The sequence below is a fragment of the Euleptes europaea genome, chromosome 3 (assembly GCF_029931775.1).
Source record: "Euleptes europaea isolate rEulEur1 chromosome 3, rEulEur1.hap1, whole genome shotgun sequence".
NCBI classification, from domain to species: Eukaryota; Metazoa; Chordata; class Lepidosauria; order Squamata; family Sphaerodactylidae; genus Euleptes; species Euleptes europaea.
In genome coordinates this window covers 85,593,426-85,615,728 of record NC_079314.1, presented here as the reverse complement: position 1 = coordinate 85,615,728, position 22,303 = coordinate 85,593,426, and the positions used below count along the sequence as shown (strand labels likewise).

General features: G+C 40.5%; 1 protein-coding gene across 1 annotated transcript in view; it reads left to right on the top strand.

Annotated features, from left to right (window-relative positions):
• Positions 1-22,197, top strand: part of LOC130474835 (sodium-coupled monocarboxylate transporter 1-like) — a 39,549-nt gene extending 17,352 nt beyond the window's left edge. Inside the window, exons 5-15 of the mRNA XM_056846529.1 lie at positions 841-995; positions 2,678-2,818; positions 5,980-6,109; positions 6,968-7,056; positions 7,756-7,868; positions 14,447-14,514; positions 15,920-16,006; positions 18,072-18,250; positions 19,605-19,708; positions 21,615-21,700; positions 22,147-22,197. Of these exons, the coding sequence (XP_056702507.1) occupies positions 841-995; positions 2,678-2,818; positions 5,980-6,109; positions 6,968-7,056; positions 7,756-7,868; positions 14,447-14,514; positions 15,920-16,006; positions 18,072-18,250; positions 19,605-19,708; positions 21,615-21,700; positions 22,147-22,197 (1,203 nt within the window). The remainder of the gene's footprint in view (positions 1-840; positions 996-2,677; positions 2,819-5,979; positions 6,110-6,967; positions 7,057-7,755; positions 7,869-14,446; positions 14,515-15,919; positions 16,007-18,071; positions 18,251-19,604; positions 19,709-21,614; positions 21,701-22,146) is intronic.
• The last annotated feature ends 106 nt before the right edge of the window (positions 22,198-22,303 follow it).

The window sequence follows — 22,303 nt, the reverse complement described above, 5'->3', positions numbered from 1 at the left end:
TTCCAAGACCACTGTTACACAACCCGGATAACCTACAAGAACCAATGAACTCTGACCGTGAAAGCCTTCGACAATATGTAAATACTGTTTTGGAATGTTTTGATGTTTACTGTCTTGGGGACCTTATTTGGGTGGAAAGGCAGCATAGACATGTTTTAAATAAATAAATTAAATTAAATTCATGCCATGAAAAGCTTCAGTTGTCCATTTCCACACATGAATCTCTATTAAAGGGACAGAACATTTTTCTTCAGACTAGCAGGCCACTGTGAAGCTGCCTCAGAGGGTCAGTTGACACATTGTAAATTAACCAAAGAGGGGGACTTCTAAAAACACAGCCTGATGAAGACTAACTATGTTCCAAAACAGTTGGCATGTTGAGAGCTGCTGAGTGACATTTAAAGGGGAAAAAGAGGCATAAACTTGCTTAAGCCACTGTGAGCTTATGGAATCCTGGAGCAGGAGTTCTTGGGGAGGCAAACAGGGATTTCTGAAGAGTTTCTTCCCTTTCAGTTATTCCTTGTGATATCATAATCAGTAAGTTTAATATTGCATACATTAAAAAAAAACCTGAAACAACCTCCCAAATGATTCAACAGAATGCAAATGGAAATTCAGCACTTTTAAACTATTTCCCCCCCTCTGACGACAATTGATGCTTACATGGTGCGTGTCTGCACTATACCTTTGTTTTCAGTGGAACTGATTATGTGAGTTATGTTACAGGTGTCAGTGTTTCACAAAAATTAAAATTATTTTTTTTCAATGAAGTTCTATTTGCAAATTTATGTTGGTGGAACAGATCTTTCATTGTATGCTGTATTTGCTGCTCCCACATAGGGTGGTCTAAAGGCAGTAGTCTGGACAGACGTTTTCCAGTTTGTACTGATGATATCGGGGTTTCTAACCGTGATTATACGAACTATAATAATTAAAGGAGGACTCAAAAATATTCTAAAGGATGCTGACCAAGGAGGAAGACTAAGGCTCTGGGAGTAAGTGTCCTCTTGCTTAGGCAGCAGCCCAAGCAACTCAGAAATTCTTGAAGGCTTTGAAAAAAATTATGTATAGGTTTCAGCTAGGGGGATGACTCACGTAGTTTGCTTGATGAAATCTCACCAGTATGTCCCTGAGAATAAAAGATCATAGAAAGCAAATTAATAAATTAAGCAAATAATAATGATGTGTTTATAAGGAGAACATTTGATCATCAGCGATGATTGTATTCATTCTTTAAAGTAGATCATAAGAACATAAGAAAGGCCCTGCTGGATCAGACCAAGGCCCATCAAGTCCAGCAGTCTGTTCACACAGTGGCCAACCAGGTGCCTCTAGGAAGCCACAAACAAGACGAGTGCAGCAGCACCATCCTGCCTGTGTTCCACCGCACCCAATGCTGAGCCTAAAAACAAATTATGTCTTGGCCACTGATCCTGTTTTGTTTATAACTATTATTTTTGGTTAAAATGATCTTAAGACTTTTTACAAAACTTTATACAATTCAAAATGCAGTTTCAGTGATGACTGAATAGTCATCTTGGCTTGTTAATATTTGCACAGATAAGGATTGTTTTACATAAAAGAATATAAATGGAATAAATGAAATTTATGAATAATCTAAAGCATATTGAACAACTAATTGAAGAATTATCTCCCTAGTGTCAGTAGTGCAGTCCATCTTCTAGGTGACACTTCCTCCTGAAAGCTGCTTGTTTCTTTTGTTTTTCTAATAAATTCTATTTGGAAGATTGTAGGAAACAAACCTAATTTGCAGCCCACCAAAGTTTCATCTTACTTTGAACCATCCAGTTCTTCCTATTCTGCTGCAGAGCCTAGAGGATGTGGCCAGTGCCCTCTGGCTCTAACAACCTCAGTCATCTTGATTCTGGAGGGGACGAATTTCTACATGGTTAAAATTCCTTTAGAAGCATTATGTAATGTTGGCTGCTAGTCAGTATCTTCTTGAGATGAACAGTGTGCTACATACTGCTTGTTATTCTCAAGCCTTTACTGAGTTCTGGAAGAAAAGAGCAGTAGCACCTTAAAGACTAACAAAATTTCTGGCAGGGTATGAGCTTTCGTGAGTCACAGTTCACTTCTTCAGATACCATCGTGACCTGTTGAGTTCTGGGTGACTCATTGGGGTATTAAAATTTTCCCTTCCTTTCCCAGAACCAGAAGGCTCTAGAAGCCACCAGTGCTTGTCTTCAGGCAAACAGTTCTCTCCCAACAGAGAGAATTCTTTTCAGCTGACTCAGATATTAGACCACCTCAAAGCTGTGTTTAGTGCTCTGCAAGTTAGTCCCTTAGGACATGTTCCAACCCAAGAATGAAGGTGTTTGTGTACTTTCCAGAAGACATATGGTCTTACTAACCATTTCGGGAGATACATGGATTTTGAACATGTATTCTGGTTTTTCCTAGTGAAAGTAGGGCAGTCTGACCCATTGTACCATCAGTGTGTTTACAGGGTGTATGCTATATTTAAGGATTTTCCACTTTCCTACCTTAATTTTTGATCTTTTTCAGTTTATCTCATTTATGATTAATTGTTATAGTTGTATTTTTTCAGAAGCTGATATAGCATTTTGCAACAAGGCTATAGCAAGAAAAGGTTTCAGTTGCGTGGTCTGGGAATCAGCATTTGTTTTGATATCTTTTCTCTCTCTTCATTTAGCTTTAACACAAGTCCTATGCAAAGACATACATTCTGGACAGTCATTGTTGGTGGCACTTTCACTTGGCTTGGCATATATGGAGTTAATCAGTCTCAGGTTCAACGATACCTTGCTTGCAAAACAATAGTTCATGCAAAACTGTAAGTCCACTTAGTTAATACTCATTTACATAATCCAGGGATGCCTGTGGGCAGCAGGAGCAACACTGATGTATGTGTTCATATGTGATTTGACTTGTTCCCCATGCAACACCTTTTTGCACATAGACTCGACACAAAATAGTGTTTTATGCATGGAAATCTGTTTGAATACTTATGTCATTTGTCAGAATCTTCTCTTCACAAAGGATGTATTCTTTTTAAATTATGTGCTAATTATATACTACAAGCAGGAATCCCTCAAAAACTTGCAGGGGGCATCTCATTTCCCTCTTCCCCACGATTTCTTCTTTTCCTTCCCTGAAAGCCTCATAGCCTCTCCCCTTTTCCTGCCTCCCACCCATCAGCCAACCTACCTTTATCTGTACCCTATATTCAGTTTTCCCTTCTTCCTCACCCTGGTCAGCCTGTACCTGAGTCCTCCCCCAAAGGCCAAAACAGCTCCAGAAAGAGCTCTTTCCTTTCTTCCTGCCTTTTACTGGCAGAAAGGAAGCCTGGCAAAACTGTTGTGGTTTCCTAGCAACAGCCACTGGTATTCATTTCTTAAAGCTACAGGTGCTGTTTTAATCATTTTGCTTTTTTAAACCACCCAATGAATTAAAAAAAAAGATTTCAGATTTTTCTGCAAACCTGGGGTCTTTTTCAGATTTGTAGAAAAAATTGTCTTGTCCATTCACGGCTCTAATCTCCAGATTTAAGTAATCAGATTTGGCTGAGTTGAGAATTAGATATATTGATGATTTCCTTTTTGTGAATTCAGTTGATGACAATTAGATATTTATACATATTATTTGTGGTCATGTCATTCTACAAGCATCTTCCAAATGAAGAAAATGATTTTCATAAGTATACCCACGTTTGCACATGTACAGCAAAAGTATCCAAAAGCCTATTGCTATTCCTGACAATGCAGGCTGAAAAACAGCATTCTGGAATTCACAAGCTTAACAGTCAGCAAAGCCCCTCCCCTTTTTTAGTAATAAATCCTTAGCAATGGACAGTGGTGCATAGTGAGTTAGAGACATTGTGATCTAACAAAGTTAGAAGAAAGGCTTCTTTATTAAATAAGGAGAAGAAAAGTGTGAAGGGTTTGGGGAAGTTGTAAAGAAAAGAGCGTTTTTGTGTTCGTACAGACATTGTGAGTAACACATGTGGCTGAAAAGAAAATGAAGATGGTTTTTGTGATTGGTAGCATGGGGATGGAAAAGATCATGCAAGGCAGAAATCTGATCCAAATCTGATGTCCCTAGCTATACGGTTCCTAACAGCAGATTTCGATTTCAAAGGATTCTGATGGTTCAGTTCTTCATGTGTCCTCTCATTGTACTGGCAGCAACTGGTACTCCTCCATTAATGCACTCACCTTTTGGCTGAGATTGGGGATGACACATTGGGAATGATAGGCAGTTGGCATTTTGCAAAAACCATCAAGAGTCAGAACTTGGGAAGGAGTGGTGTGGAGAGTTCATACCTTTACAGACAAAGAAGCACCATTACGTAGATGGAGTTTTTGAGTAAAAAAAATGCTGTAATGATGCTAAACATGTTTTGGAAGTTCACACATGGAAGGAAAAGTCATATAAAGTAGGGGAAAGGGGGAAATCAGTTTAGCGTTAATGGATATATATTACAGCATCTAAGAATTTGAATACATTCAAAAATACAGTTTTAAAGATCTGTAACTCTTTAATCTGTTTCTTATTTTTCTGAATATATACATTGTGGGAATCCTTTAGGTTCTGGATCCATTGTTTTGTTCACCTTTTTGCTTCCAACAGTAGCATCTAATCTTCAGAATTCTTGGCCTTGCACACCTTGGGGAATCTCAACAAAGGGTGTGCTTCCTTGCCCTCCGTCAGGGAGGTTATTCCATAATGTAGGTGCTGTTATAGAGAGAGTCTGTGCACAGGCCTAGGCTGATTTGACATGCCTGAATCAGGTGACATCAAATTTTGATTGGTTGAATGCAAGTGCTAGATGTATACGAATGCACATGTCCATGTGAATGAGGCCCATTGTCCTATCTGGCAAACCTTGCTCTGGGGATGCTTGACCATAAGGAAGAGACCTTGCTTCCATTCTAAAAAGGCCTGCTGATTTAGGTTCTAAACCCAGCTTGAGAGAATAACACACACCAACAACTGCAGGATCTTCTTTAAAATGAAAGTTATGGGGCTCTTAGGCAAGTCTGAAGAGAGCATTGAGTCCTGGACATAGGGAAAACAGTTTTTATTGAGGGAATAATCAGTACTTTCAAGCGATCATGGTAATATTAAGCAAGGAATCATGCCACCAAATACTAGAATGCCCACAATAAAATGCAAATATTATAAATGTCCACACACACTTGTGTAATGTATACTCATATTTAGCTTACAGTCCACCTGTACCCCAAGATCTTGTTCACATACACTGCTACCCAGAAGTGTATCCTCCGTCCAGTATGCGTGCTTCTCATGTTTGTTACCCACATGTAAAACTCTGCCCTTATCCTTGTTGAATTGCATCTTGTTCACATCCACATGCTTTTCCAGTGTGTTCAGATCTTGTTGAATTCTGTCTCTGTCTTCCTGTGTGCTCACTACTCCTCCCAATTTGGTGTCAATTGCAAATTTAACGAGTAATGCCTCCACCCTCTCATCCAGATCATTTATAAAAGTACCAGGCCCAGAATCAAGCCCTGTGGCACCCCACTGGACACCTTCCCACAATCAGATAAAATGCCATTGACAACTATACTTTGGTTGCAGTTCTCCATCCAGTTCCCTATCCTCCTAACTTCCCTAGAGTCTAGCCTGCAGTGCTCCAGTTTAGCCATCAGAACATCATGGGGAACTCTGTAAAAACTTTACTGAAATCCAGATAAACAACGTTGACAGTTCCCCTGATCCAGTAAGGTGGTCATTCGATGAAAGGAAATTAGGTTGGTCTGGCAGGACCTCTTGGGGACAAATCCATGTAAACTTCTCCAGATCACCAAGTTGCCCTCAGATGCTCACAGATTGACCCCTACTTGTTTGCTTAATCATGGAGTGAATAATATGATTTAACATGTAATGTTGCAACACATTCTGTTTTTCAAATAATTTCAGCAGGAAAAAAGTTTAATTGAATTTCTTAGGTCTTATACATTTTTCTTACAGTGCTCTTTATTTAAACCTTGTGGGTCTCTGGATAGTTATCTCTTCTGCAGTATTGAGTGGACTCTCCATGTACTCTATATACAAGGATTGTGACCCATTGACTTTAGGGCTTGTGAAGGCACCAGATCAGGTTTAGTATTATTAACAAGTTAAAAATAATGTGAATTTAGATTTATCTGTGGTTCTTGGTGTAACAAAGTCTGTCCAGGGATACTGTCATTGCCTGAGGCTTTTAAAGGGATTTTTCTGTTGACCCTGATTGTTTTCTGTTGATGTCTTGGTTTGTTTGTGGAATAGCAGACTGATCATGGCCATTGGCATGGTTATTCTCCAGAATGGTCAATGAAGTAGGCAAGAGGGGAAATACTGATTTAAATTAGGTTGTCATGTGTACTTTTGTCCTAATCAAAAGTAAACATTAATAACTGCTTCTCAACCAAGAGTTGCCCCCCCCCATTGCCCGGAGTAATATATGATTGCTTAATGAGAGAACATTGAAGATTCTCTGCCAGGAGGCTATGACTAGACCAATTTAAGCAACTGCCATCTCATTCTGCAAAGAGAATCTTCTAGCTAAGCATCTTCTCAGACTGAAGTTGAGACATACATTGAGGCCCTTGTATGAACCAATGCTGTCATTAAGTTTTGGTCAGGGAAGTTTACTTTCATGACTAACAGCTAGAAGCTCAAATTACTATGACTGCCATGTTCCTGTGAGCCATAAAGATAATTCTATCAAAAAAATGTCATTGTAATTCTGCATGAAATAGAGTTGGATAACAAATGGGTCCCAGCAATGTGAGAGCTCTTTTCCAGCTTCTTCCCTCTGGCTCCATCTGTGTAACCCAGTGGGTGGTAGGTAGCTATAGAATATCCTGTCTGTAGATAAAATATTTAATGTTAGATGTTTCAAATTCATGTTAATTTTTTTAAGAAAGAGAAAACAAAATATAAATAAAAAGTTTACTTAATTTTTTTTTTTTTTTAGCTCATGCCATTTTTGGTATTGGACATTTTGGGAGAGTTCCCAGGAATTCCAGGACTCTTTGTGGCTGCGACCTACAGTGGGACATTAAGGTGAGTCAGAATTATGGTATCATAGGTCTGTAAAGTAAGCAAGGAGGCCGAGCTCACCATTTTACACCAATGTGGAACATCCTTACCATCTACTGTAACACCACACAGTATCTCAATCTATTTCATCATAACCATAATATGTCACAAACAAGTACAGGAAATAAAGAAGGTGCTGCATACCAGAATAGCCTGCATTGTTCAAAATATAGATTATTGAAATAATCTCAAAGCTCAGCTTTCCTGCCTCCTCTCTCCCAAAACATCTCCGAATGGGTAACCCTCAGGAACAACATGATGGGGGAATTAGAGGCCCTCTACAGGAGGGGGGAATCACCTCCTGCATGTGCCTCTTGAAATCAGGAGAGTTCCTTGTAACTTCAATACTGTATTCATATTAAAAGCTCTATGGATGTCTGTGGACTCTAAAGAGGCCAGAAAACAAAAAGCCACCGGCAACATCTCCTCTGTGAATAAGCCCCTTGAATAATGATTCTGAATCGTATGAAATGTTGTATCAAGAAGAACTGGTTCTCAGTGTTGGATGTCCCCCATATGGATGCTGGGAACCCTGCCCAAGTCTTTGCTTTCTTTCTAGGTATTGCCTTTTTCTTCCTAGGCATTGTGTCTTTTTATAATTGTGCTAGTTTTGTAATCATTGCATATTTGAAATGCAGAACATTTTTGTTTTGTATCCCTTAGTACAGTGTCTTCCAGCATCAATGCATTAGCTGCCGTAACTGTGGAGGACATTGTCAAACCTCATTTCACAACATTGACTGATTCCCAGTTGTCATGGATTTCCATGGGAATGAGTAAGTTTGCACAAGATTTTTCCACCTATGGTACACTTAAAATTTGATCTTAATTTCTTCTCACCAATCTTAGTGGAATTACAATAGAAGAGAGCTTCAGTGAAATTAAAATAGGTTTTACTGGGTTTAGATGTAATAAAACAGCTTCTAAAATAAGTTTACATTATTTTTTGCAACTGAAAACTAACTTCTCTGCGATCTTAACAAACAACAGAGTTGATGCTCTCTCAAAAACCACCTGGCCATTTTTGTACTCTGAATTAGTTGCTAGGACATTTTGCATCCAAATCAGCAGCAATACTTTTATTTAGTTCACATAGTTGAACTGTGTATCTCATTTAGCTGTTCCAGATCATGAATTCAGCCCAGCACATGATATCATATACAGCTACATGTGAAACTCCTCTCTAGCCATGAGTGTGACTTCTCCATAAGCACCCTGTATGGAGGAACCTGCTGAGTCAAGGGAAAGGCCAGAAGAAAAAGGAGGATGTGATAGAACATGATGACTCTTACTTACATGAGCAGCTTCTAGGTTCTAACTAAACATTTGGTTCTAGCTAAACATTTGGTTTCCCTTATGTCCTTGTGATCAGATGTGCACTGTAAATTCTGTGTTCAGATCTCAGTCCCAAGCCCATAGGCAATTCGTATCAGGATAGTGGTGCACAGAGGGAGAAGGGGTTTAAAGCTCTTCCCCATTCCATTTTCCTGACCTGAAATAGCTGTATATGATATCATGTGCTTAACAATAGTTAAGACTGTAAAAGCACAAGGGAGACAGACCACAGAGAGGGAAATCACAATAGGTAAAGCTGGGTGAAAGAAAAGAAACAAGGGCAGTACCTCTTAGGAAACTGGTACCCCTCCCCAACAACCCAGGAGACATCCCATACTTTTCAGCTCCTGGCATAGCCAGTATATTATTCTTCCTCAAGCAGTGACGTTTGTGGAGTCCAGGTGCAGTTCCTCAATCCAGCACTAGAGGGCTGCTCTCAATCAGTCTTTGCAGCTAGTTGTTCCCTCTCCCCACCCCCCATCCCTAATACCTTCTCCCACTGAGCTTGGAGGACATCTTCAACAGCGGTGTTTTCCTATGCTCAGGGAGGCAGGACCTAAAACCTTTGCTTCCTGTCTCCTGGCTAGGACTGCCCTCTGATCCCCAGTTCTCCTCCTGCCTCAGAGGGAGTAGCAGGTTTAGGAATTAGCTCTTAGCAATTTCCTTTATCATTGCTCTTCTCTTGCCTTTTTGGCTCTTTCCCTTTTCTTTCACCCAGCTTTACCTGTTGTGATTTCTTTCTCTGTGATCTGTCTCCCTTGTGCTTTTACAGTCTTAACTATTGTCTCTCCCCCGTCTCGCTTCTCGTCTCTCTCCTTTCCTCCCCCTTTTCCTGCGGGGAGAATGTCCGAGGACAGAGAGAGAGCGTCGGAAGAGCTCCTATCCGGGGATGAGGAGCAAGTGGAGGGCCTCCTGTCCTCCTGGTAAGCGCTCGGAACGGCGCAAAAAAGCCGTGAGGGGGAAGAGCCGCCCAAGCGGCTCGGCTTGGAAGTGGCAGTGCTGAAACAAACGGCTCAGTCGGGGAGCGAGAAAAATTGTGCGAAAAAAGCGCGCCAAGAAAAAATGGCCATCGCAACTCCCCGTTCGGCCCATAGGGTGAGATGGAACCCTGTAATGCCGGGTGGTTCTTCTTTTGAACGTGCTGTCCTAAATTCCCTTCTCCACTGTCAGAAAATAGAGTATTTGTACTGACTGCGAAGAGTCATTCTTGACAATGGACAGAGAGAACAAGACTCCTGGTAGCAGTCCACACATGCCAGCCAAGATCTTTACCTTCGGGAAGCACTGATACTTCCCCACTGTTTGTCTTTTCCAGATTCTCTACCCTTTCCAACTTATGGATGTAAATTTCTCCTTTTCACGTCCTTATGGATGTAAATTTCTCCTTTTCACCTGAGGCTGCACTTTCCTTCTTTTTTCCTTTATGTATGGGGTGTTCCACGCACTACTTGGCAAATCATGTCTCAAAACTGGGATTCTACTTCCCCCACAGGCTATTTAAATACCTGCCTAATTAGCTTAACCCTGCCTGGATTCCTTCCATCCACTCTAAGGAAGACTCTTCATGGTAGGTGCCAATGTTCTGTTCCCCAGGTCAGAAAAATTGTGTGTAGAGGAGGCTTAAGCACCCTTTCCCAGTGCTCCCTGTCCAAAAAAGCCCCCTCCACACCTGGAAATTGAGTTCCAAGCATGGTACATGCAGCACACATTTGATTGCCTGGACATGAGGCAGAGAATGCAAGGAATAACGTGTGATTAGGCCCTCAGGTACAAAGAACTGCTAATAATTACCAAATGTTTGGGATCTCCTTTGTTATCCTATCCCCTGCCCCCTTCCAAAGTACCAAAATTTTTGAAATAGGAGGTTGGTAACCCTAATAAGCTGGGGCTGGGTTCTTCTGCTGGGGTGGCAGCTTATACAAAATAGAAAGTAAATGACCAGGAGTGATTACAGTAATCTGTTCTGAATGTGATATGCTGTATGCGGTGTTGTCCTTGAAGACTGTCCGGAAACTTCAGTTGAATGTAGTGGCCGGATTATTGTTGAGGGCTGAATGCAGGGATTGTATCACTTTTGTGCTGAAACTCTGATTTGTGATTGGTAACAGACAAGTGGACCATTCAAAGTTCTACTGTTCATCTTTAAAGACCAAACAGGAGCAAGGATACCTAAAGGACTACCTGATCATTATCACAAACATTGCTACCAGTGCTATTACCCACAGTAGTGAGGCAAGTGGCAGCTAGGGACAGGGTTTTCTTGGTGGTGGTTCCCAGGTTCTGAAGATTGCTTGGTACTTACTTTATTGGCATTTGGGTGCCACAGGAAAATATTTCTTATCTTTTCATATTTTAAACTTCTCTATTTGTAGGTTTTTGTGCTGCTAATTTCACTGATTGTTTTGTTTTTTAATATTTTTATTGTTGAAATTTTATCAATCATTTCAATTGTTTTAAACTACTTAATTTGCTAGCTGTCTTAGGCAAGATTTTGGAGAGGTGGGACAGAACTATTATAAAGAAAGAGTAAGTAAATCCATTGGTTAAATTGCACACACATAGGTAATAATTAAATGGAAGTATAAATTTTGGATTATGAATGTTTAGATTTTATGGTAGAAGTGATATTTGGACCCAGGTCTCCCAGAGGCAAATGCAGCCCTATCTACTTAACCATTCTGTCTCTTTAGTATAACTTGTTTTGGACCAAAAGTTGCAAGGCAGATTGAAATATAATGGCAGTCATCATGTTGATTATCTTGCTAGTTTAGAATTGGGGTGGGTGGGTTTCATAGTGACAAACTGAAGCATTGGCTCCCCTGTCCCACAAGCTTTTTCTCAGCCATTTCAAAATTTCACTGATGCTTAAGCTCAGCATGTACAATCTTGATGTCCTCAGTACTGACCATCATTGCTGCCCTTTCCCCAGAACATACTTGACTGCAGGAAGTGCTGTTTGTGTGTTTCTTTCCTCCCTGGCATTCTGAGTGCTGCAGCATCCCGAGCACCTAAGGCCTTGGGAAATGTAATTGGGAGTCCTGGAAATTGCATGTCCCAGAGTTCTTTGTGCCTGAGTTTCTGTCATGAGCACGTTCAAGGCAGCAAAAGGATTTGTGATATTTTGGAAGCTGCTGTTGCTTTGATCAGGGCACCAGGAAGGGAGGAGAGGAATGGAGGCTTTGCTAACAGACCTCTTGTTGGTGACACCAGTTATACTTTGCAAAAAGAGATGCGAGTAGTGAGGCAGGCTTAGGGAGTCATTGGAGAAGGATGTGGGGAAAGGCATTTGGACCCTCATGAAAGTAACTTGTATTGTGTGTTTTAAGTGCCGTCAAGTCGCTTCTGACTCATGGCGACCCTATGAATAAAAGTCCTCCAAAATGTCCTATCTTTGACAGCCTTGCTCAGATCTTGCAAATTGAAGACTGTGGCTTCCTTTATTGAGTCAATCCATCTCTTGTTGGATCTTCCTCTTTTCCTGCTGCCCTCAACTTTTCCTAGCATGACTGTCTTTTCCAGTGACTCTTGTCTCATGACGTGACCAAAATACGATAGCCTCACCTAACTTGTATTAGCTGAGCTAATTCCAAATGGAGCGGACAGACGTTTATGGACCATGACTTCCGGTAGAAACGCTGATCCAGGCACTAGTGTCTCTCGGGGGCACACGAGAGACTCCAAGAGTTGCTCAGACTTGGGGTGCATAAAGCACCCCAACCCGGATCCTAAATAGTGGACCGGGACCAGGAATTCCCCTGCTGCCACTATAGCGGTTGGACTCCCATTTCTTCCAAGAGAGCTGCCAATAAGCCTCTCGGAAGTTTGGATGTTGTCCCGCTGGCACTTGAGGGGCTACCGCTGCCGCGGACAACTCTTGGCTTGAGGCTTTGATCTCCTCTATCTAATTAACATCATGAAGAACTCGCACAAGAAAGGAAGTACCTTCATCTTCGCAAGTCTGAGTGAGTAACAAAACACCTTTTGCTTCTACCTTGATTTGGAAGATTTGAACACCAATAACGTCACGTTTGCAATCCGCATCTTCCCGCCCAACGTAAGAGACTTTGTAAACAAACAAAAGCCACAAAATAAAGTGACAAGGACCCTATCAATTTGATCAGCAGATAGACATAACAAACGGAACTTTTGAAAGACATTCTGACTACCAATCAAATGCTACAAGGGGAGGGGAAAACTACCCCCCCTTGCTCTGGCTTCCGGCTCGGTTAGTCCTCCAGTTACGCATTTTATTTAATTTGGAGGACTGGAAGACGACAGGAAGGGCTCTGCTACCATCGAGAGAAGACAGGATAGTCTGAAGAACCGGAAGTGCCTCTCCCCAGTGTAACTATCAAATATTTCCTACCAAAAACCACCGAGAGGGGGACGACAGAAGGTTCACAACTGCAGTTTTCTGTATACTTCCTATTTTCTGACTTTATTGACCCGGAGAGCTATATAAAGAAACGACGCTGGAAAATTGCAAAGCCCGTTTTTACACAACGTGAATTTGAGCAGATATGACAATCAAGAAGATGGAAGATATGTTAACCGAACAAGATGCCGTATTTGCAAAACAATGCAATAGAATGTCTGAGCAACAACATCTGCTGTCACTACAATTGATCCAATTGGCTGGAATAATGGATACTTTCAGCCATTCAATAGAAAAAAAGCTGGACATTATAATGGAGGATTTAAAGGAAATGAAGGTCCAGAATATGCCAATGGATACAGAGATGGAAGAAATAAATTCATCACCGGAGAAGGCAACTGAAGAACAGCAAGAACACAAGTTAAAATTGGAAAACTACAATGTGAAATTAGAAGCTCCTACCTCCCAAGAAGAAATAGCAAAAGATCAGCTGACAACAATGGATACAAAAATGAAAGAAAGCGAGGTTATCATGAGTCAACTATTCCAGCTGGCAGTAGTAGGAGAAATGGTACCATAATCTTTTGATGATACCCTTTGGCAATCAACGAAGAAGACATGGATGCTGATGGAATCTACTTTGATGTTGCAGAAGAAGCCAACAAAATTTCAGTGGAAAATGCCACAGGGCTTTTTGTTTGTTTATAAAGAACTTGGAATTGCAGTCTTCTTTTTGGAAAATGATGGAAGATTTTCAGGAAAGAACAAAAAAGGACTTCCAGATCTTATTCCTCAACAAGAAAATCGCTGAACTTGTATAAATTGAAATTATAATGCTCAGTATATGGACATAGGGAAGACAAGGAGGGTTTATTGTGATAAAAACTTTTAACAGGAAAGTTAAAGATTATGTATTGATCTAATCCTTTCACTTCAGAAATCGCTTAATTTTATTAGTAAATGTATGACATTTAATCTGCTATATTGAGATTGATTAAAAACAGTGTTAGACTGTAATAGGCTTATAGATTAAACATAGAAATTGGAAAATAAGTTACTATGATAGAATATAAGGATTAGAAAATAATTATGATTCAAAAGTGAGAACCAGTTTATGTGACAGAAGAAGATGAGGGGGAAGTCCAATTTGGACATATTGTTATGATATTTATTCTCAACATTACTAATAGGTTTGTATTTTATTTTACATGTAAATTGCTGAGAAATGTTTTTTTTGTTATATGCTGAAAAATAATAAAAATTATTTTTAAAAAAATTATTAAAAAAAAGAAGAAGTTTATGGACCACAACTTTCCAAGGGCCAGATAAAAATGGAGGAAGGGCTGATTTGATTCATGGCCCTGAGATTTCCCACCTCAGTCTTAAATTAATATAACTAAAATATACAGCAAACTTTTTTTCTTTGAAACACAAAAAAAAAGTTGTATAAGGGAATTATTTATGTTGTTCTGAATGCTAATTATATGTTAAACTAACATCTAGCACTGCAGTTTTTATAATTTTCAAGGAGAAGAAAGAACATGGCATTTAGTTTGGCCATTCCTAGAAGCAAACCCTAATATACATGATTTTTGCCAGAGTTATCATCTTAAATTGATTTATTGATATAAATAATCCATTTAGATATTCTGTTTGGTGGAGTATGCCTTGTGATGGCTGGACTAGCATCTTTTATGGGTGGCCTGTTGCAGGTATGTGTTTAACACCCTTTTATTTTATTATTTATTTTATTTAATTGGAGCTGTATACACTTTATTTTCTTTCCCACATTTAAGAACGTTTCCCAAATGTTTGTGTGTTCTGTCTGTTGGTGTTTAGAATTTGCAACAATCTCTGTGGTAGGAATACAACAAATATGCTGCTTCTCCTTCTTCTTCTAAACTCCTGATGCAGTACTTGCAGTAGGCAAGGCTACGTCATTTGAGCACAGTCTGTGGGCTTTCTCTTTATTTGGCCCTGAGGAGGAACTGCAGGGTGGCTGTAGGCAAGAGCATCTATACAGATACTGCCTGCCCCCAATGTGGAGAGCAGTGAAGTGAAACTCAGCTCAATCTTCAAAATAGTGGCGTTAGGCTCCCTCCTTCTTTTTGGCCCTTTGAATTGTATTTTTCTTTTTCGAGCTGAACAGCAGCACAGTGCAGATTTTTTGAGTCAGAAAAAATAGTTTAATGGAATAATTCAAGGGCATTCTATGCCAGATCTACAAGGAAGGGACATAGTCATGGATTTTGTTGAATTTTTTCCGAGGCATACATGTTAAAACGCACATTTCTGGTACATCTTACCACTATAATAGATACAAAAATGAATGATTTCCAAGTTTGATTGAATTTTCTTTTATCACTCCTCCAAGCAAAAGAGGTGCTGGGCCAGCCAGTGGCAGCCTAGCTGAAAGAGACGAGGGGAGGGGGGAGACAGAGCTTGCAAGAAAACAGGAACCGATCAGGAGCCTTTTCAAGCCATGGCCTTTCCATCAGAAGCCTCAATCTTAAGAGTAGAGATGATGGCTAAAATCCTTTTTTAGATTTGTTTTACTACGAAAATGTCCCAGCTTAACTGTGCTGCCGCCACTGTACTCGGCACTTTGTAAGGTGCAGGAAGAGGTGCAGTGGGAGCGCCAGCATGCTGAGCCAGTGGTGACTGGCCAAAACACCACTTTAGCTGGTGGGCGCTGGGGAAGGAATGATCTGTGGAAGGGATGACCCATCTGTGGCAAACCCTGCACGGCCCTACCTCTTTTTTGAACAAAGGCTAACACTTAGGATGTAGCATCTAATTAGAATTAGGAAATTGTTGAGATGTCTTTCTTTATGGAGGCTTCTGTTGGCACAGCAGTCATTTATCTACCGGTTTTCAGTGTTCTTCAATTTAAAGTGTGTGTATTAAGTATGCTAAATGTTTGGAAGCTGAAATATTGGCCCCAACTGCATGGAAGCTCCTCTGGCAGGAAAGTATAAAATGACAACAATGTTTCCAAGCTAGTTAGAAAAACTGCCCACTCCAAGATCCATCCTGGCCACAGAATGTTTGGGGTAAGTCCATTATTCCTTTTTGTTTCTCCCTGCCTTCATTAGGGATTTTCCCCCCTTTTTTCAGGCTGCGCTCAGCATTTTTGGAATAGTAGGTGGACCTCTCTTCGGAGTATTTTCTTTGGGTATCCTTTTTCCTTTTGGGAATTGTACAGTAAGTACTCATTTTGTAGCTTATTATTATGGAATGGAATGGTTGTGGGAGGTGTTCCCATGTGGTCTTTGCATATCAAACGTTTGGTGCATCAGTTTACCACCAACAGTTTTCAAATGGGTGTTTCTATACAAAGGTTGTTGGGCCTAATGGTTTCTACAACCTCTACTGTCCCTTTTGCATGATTTAAGACAACACTGTTAAGACAAGACTGCTTTATCCAAGTATTCAATGCCCTATGTCATACTCAAAACCAGATGTTCTCGGTGTCCAGACGTAACATCAAGCAATTATCCTGGTAGATCCAGGATTAGGAGTGTGCAAAAATGTTTTTGGAAAATTTGGATCCAAGTATATTGGAGCTGAAAATTTTGGGATTCCTGAATTCTCATACTGGTATGGGTGGTTTTTTTGGGAATTTTAAAAAAATCAGCTTCATTATGACCTATGAGAAATCTCTCCAGGACTCTGAAAGGGGCTGTTTTTGAAGGTAGAGGCATCAAATTTTCAGCATAGCTTCTGGTGACACTTCTTAGAAGAACCCTCAAGTATGGTAAAGAGGTCCAATTTTATAGCCCCCCATTTTCCCTCCATTGCTTCCACTTTCAAGAATAAGCCATCAAAGAGCAACAACTTCAAACATCCATGCGTGTCACTGAATGTGGATAAAAACAGCTACAGTTATTATCCTGCAGCGTCATGCTCTGCTCTGCTCCTCCACTCTCAACCTTGAAGGATTTGTATTGAGGTCCTACCTTTCAAAGGGGGAGGGCTTTTTCATTTCAACAGAGAATTACTTTGGAGAGGTTACAGAAGCTATATGTGACCAACAAATTGATACGCCTTCTACCTCACTCCTTCAGACCTCAGGGGCAATGTAGATGGTCATCAGGATCAAGATAGTCAAAGTCTCTGAGGTTTGCTTCTCTTCAGCTATAAGACATCCTCTTCTGGACTCAAATCCTCATATAGCTCTTTAAAGCTCCAAACTCAATCTCTAAAAAAATCTTTTTTGGGATTGAAGCAATGGTTTTAAGGGTGTTGTTGGCTTCTCTCCACTCATGATATCCCACTTCTGACACTATCTACTGGCCTGGGAGATGATCACCTTGAACCAATGGGTCCTCAGTATCATAAGACTGGGATATACAATAGAGTGCACATCCCCCTTTCTCTGTGTTCCTTCCTCTACCGCCTTTCCCAATTCTCCATCAACAGATAAACTCTCTCTTGAGAAAAATATGATAGAACTCATGCCTCACTTCCACAGGGTTAAGGGTTTCTATCCTCAGTACTTTGCTGCCCCAAAGAGGGACAGAGATCTCTGCCCCATCCTCTATATCAGGGCTGTCAGTGAGTTCATTGAGAGTAGGAAATTCTGGATGATTCCATAGCTGGTTCCTGCGCCTCTTACAGCTAGGCACTTGGTTCACGTCTGTTGAACTGATGGAGGCCTACTTCCATATCTCCATCCAGCCTCAACACCATAATTTCTATGGTTCATTGTAGGAGATGCTCACTATCAGTACAGTGTTGCCCTTTAGTCTCTTCATGGCCCTGAGGGTATTCACCAAGTGCATGGCAGTAATTGCAGTGCACCTTCAGTGTCAAAGGACCATCTATATATCAAGAAATGGCTCCTTACTGCTCTGTCCGGTTTCAGTCTTGTTCTCCATGTTGAAACAACCTTGCAGCTCCTTGCCAGATTGTGACTACAGGTCAATGGGGAGAAGCTGCATCTTCATCCTACAATTCATAGTGGCTTTACTGGAATCAACCTTTGCAAAGTTGTACATATCTCAGGATTGCAAGACTGTTTTCATCATTGCTGCAGATATATTTCTGTCACACACAATTCATCCAGCAATACACATTCATTGTCCAGTATGCTGGAAGAAAGGAAAGTTTCTGATGAACTGTAGTTCTTGCCTCAGCAAGTAAAGGACATCAGTGCAGGGAATTACTCTACCCAAAGATTGTGTGTAAGTGGAAGCCAAATACCATTTTAGTTTATGAATGGGTTTGTCTCTTCTTACTATTATGACATAACTTTTTTATTTTGCAGGGTGCATTTTCAGGTCTTATTAGTGGCTTTATGATGGGCATGTGGATTGGAATTGGCTCCCACTTTTACCGTCCACCTCCTCATAGAACTTTGCCATTAGCCCTTTCAACTGCAGGATGTCAATTCAACTGGTCAACAGTCACACCATTCACTACTCTTCCAGCTCCAACTCCTACAAGGTATGATCAACCAATTAATTGTGTGTGTGTGTACCTCTAACACATAGCACCTTGAGTAATGTGGGTTTGCCTATCAAGAATTTATAAAGTACATTTATCAAATATTTTAGAGTTGAGTTGCAGTAGCAAGTGGATAGAAAGCAGTTGTTTCTGAAGGTGTGTCAAAAAAAGAGGTACCATGTGTTTATTTCATTTGTTGCATGTCAATATTGCTGTTTTACTAAATTTGCACTTTGAGGAGGTTTGAGGAATCTTTGCATTGTTATTTGGCAACAGGCTCTTCGTGCTGAAACATGTATTTACTATAACAAGCATTTAGGTTTTGGAAAAGCACTGTCGGTGCTGAAACTATTACAGTGTTTATCTGTAAATTGATCCTGAATGCAAGGCAAGCCCTCCTTAAATAATACAAATTAAAAAAAAGATGAACCTGAATTTAAGACTACCCACCAGCCAGTCTGGATACCACTCCTGACCTGGACCTGTGGAGGTGCCACTCTTGCTGCCTGTGTGCCTTCAGGCTGTTGAACCAGAAGGTGTGAAGCCAGAGAGCCCACCTGCTTGCTAAGGCCCAAGTGTTGCTCCAGCCTTCGAGGCCTGACTGCCAGAGGAGGCACCACTCTTGCTCACTGCATGCTTTTTGTGCTAGAAGGCACAGAGGAAGCAAATTAGCCTGTGCCAAGTCCTGGGGGGGGGGCTGTTTCTTCTCCCCCTCTGCAACCACTGCAGTAGAGAGATTTATGGTAGCCCATGATTAGCTGGATGACAGAGGTGGTGGTAGTCCCACCAATCGCCTGGGTCACAGGTGTGGGTGGCCCCTACCACTCAGTGGCACCCGTCATTTACCTGAATTGAAGACATTTTTTTTAAGGTCATGTTGTTTTTGAGTCAATACAGTACTAAAATTTCTGTTGAACTGTAATTCTTGCAGCAGCAAGTAAAACTGTGAGGGTGCTTTCACTGGCGAAGTGGATATTTGTTTGTATGTTCCTTCCCTTCATATCCATACTATTTTCAATGCCCTGACCATTCTAAACTGCTTTTCTCTATTTCCCCCTCTTTAGTGTGGTAGTTCTCGGAATTGTTTTGGTAACTGAACATAACAGATGCAAAATTTCATAATAATACTTGCCCCTTAGAATGGCTTGTAAGAAGTGACTTGGATGAAACTTTATTTGAGTGGAACAAGTAGTCTGATAACTGTTTAGTTAGCAGTAAATCCCACTTATTTTAATAGGACAAGTGAGTCCTATTGATTGAAATCTGCATAAATTACCCATTGATTTGAACAGGTTTGTGGATTTCTTCAGTATATAGTATGAAGAGAAAATATTACAATGTTTCTTTCTTTCAGAACTCACATTCATGATAATTGGTACTCTATGTCCTATCTATACTTCAGCACATTGGCAACACTGTCCACAGTTGTTGTGGGAGTAATTGTGAGCTTATCAACAGGTACCTTTATCAGTTTTGACTTTATTTCTAGAATCCATTCAAATATGAATTGCTTTATGCCATTAGTTTAGTAAAGCTGACATTTAATAGAGCATAAAAGGCTCTTGCATATTTAGAAGGCTGCTTCCCAAGTCCCTCTATAATCTTTCCGTAAATTTAGGTCTTCAATCAACAGACATCAATGAGTCATCTGTGCACAATTTGTATTAAACCTTTTTCTGTAGCAATACTTGTCCAGTAGAGAGCTCTGCTTAATTCCTAGGCTTGCTCAGGTGTAGTTGTGGCCAACTATAAATATAATGTGAGAATCAGTGTGGTGAGGCGGTTAAAGTGCTGGACTAGGACTTGGGAAACACAGGTGCAAATCACCACTTGCACTATGGAAGCTTGCTATGTAACCTTGGGCCAGTCACACAATTTCAGCCCTGACCATGGCTAGTATTTAGATGGGAGTCCTCCAAGGAATACTGGGGTTGTGACACAGAGGCAGGCAATGGCCAACTACCTTTGAACTTCTCTTGCCTTGAAAACCCTACTGGGTTGCCATAAGTCAGCTGTGATTTGAAGGCAATAGATATACATACATACATTATATTTATATATCTTATATTGTAATGGTGAAGTCGGCCAAAGCTGAGGATACTTAAATCCTTCACTTAAGTCTGACTGAAGGTATGAAGGACTTTAAAACACCAGCACTTTGAACTGAACCCAGGAATAAATTGGTAATTTGTGCAGCGTTCATATCATCCCACCCTTTGACAACAGGCAACATGCCTTGTTTCATCTGCAGCTTTCAGCACAACACAGAAACTTCACTTAGTGTAAAACTCAACACTCCTCACTGTTGTTCTAACCTCAAAAAAAGCAAACCTCGTTCTGGAAGTGTCCCACATTTTGACTGGATTAGAATAACCACACAAAGCACAGGCAAATCTATCCCCTTCAGAAAGGCCTAATCCTCACCAGCATCACCTCTGTCTAGTATGGATTCAGTCTCAGTTTAGTTGTCTTCATGCACTGTATAACAGCTTTTAAACCAGTTCAACACATGGATGCTTTGTTCATGACATATAGAGTTGGGTGGCACCAGAACATTGAGGACAATCAAGCCTAAACTATTGATTATCATACCAGTAGCTTTATACAAATATAAAATAGCACCAGTGATAACACTGAGCCTTGCTGAACGCCATAAAACAGGTTCCATGCACATGACTCACTTCTCTGATGAGTCATCTCCAATTGCTCTTTCAGACAAAGGACTAGAATAATTAGACAGCTGTTCAGTTGACTAAAAGCAGGTGTTCTAAATAGTCCACACCTAAAAAGTCCCCTAGACCACCAACAGATGTAGATAATCCACCAGGGCTACTACCTGAGGCTCCTCCCTGTAACCAAGTCTGAAGCTACATTGAATGGGTCAAGTAAAGTGATGTTTAAAAGTGCTTGTAGTTGCTCTACAGCATTCTTGGTAATAGTTACAACAATAATGGCTGGCCATTAGATTGGACAAAATTGCTTTATTTTGAAGCTGGCACTTGATATCCTTTCTTGCCCAAAGGGAGAACACTGCTGTAAACTAAATGACTCTGGAAATAAATAATATTTGGGTTTCAGAACTCAAGCCCCCAAACATTGATGCTCATGTTACAATCTCAAAGCAGCAAAATCCTTCACTCCATCTGTAAGTAAACTGGCTGGCCATCTGTAAGTAAACTGGTTGGCAGACACCAGGAGCATGTCTTTCTAAACCCTCTACTTTAGCTACAAAAAACAAACTACTCCATCAAGCTGTTAATATCAAAGGGAAGCAAGCATGGTGCTGACTGTATCAGTATGTGGACTGCACCTGCCTGAATGAACTGCCTTCTGTGATAAATCATATTGTTAAACTATTTTCTAGGAGGATTAAACCAAGAGGTGGACCGTAGACTTCTGTTTGGCAAAGAGGACCTAATGGCCAACTATGTGTACATGAAATCTAAGTTTGTAAGTGTAGTTTTTAGTTCTTCTCGTGTGTCTTCATGCATGCAATGCCCACTTCAATAATACCTTTTATATAGTCTAGTCACTTCCTTAAGTTCTGAACTTAATTGCAGATATAGTGGGAGATGCACTATCAATATAAAAATTAGCGGCCACTCTGTTCAGAGATCCTTGTATGCCACAGGAGGCCTCCAGTGGTCTCCTTGCTTTATAGGTGGTTGTCACTGTCAGCTCATCTCCCTGTCACTTGGTCCAGACTTCTACTCGATTTCTATATGGAGACTGTGTTTAATTAAATGGAGAAAGGTTATGTTATTATCATAACCCAGCTACAGCCTTAACTAGGTACACTTACTTTCCATTGGATTGTGGTTTTATAAAAAGCAAGCAAAAATAGGCATCAAGCCTCTTTTTTTACTTATTTGAAATTATCACTGTTATGCTTGTAGGGAACACCGGCTGAAAAGATTAATCCAAAAGAGGAGGAAGGTCCTGAATAAGGTTGTTTGGACCAGCAATCTAGATTCACTGCTATATGAGGCATTCTGCTACACAGAATGTCATTGAAGCGCAAAGTATTCCTAGAAACATTTCTAAATGAACTGC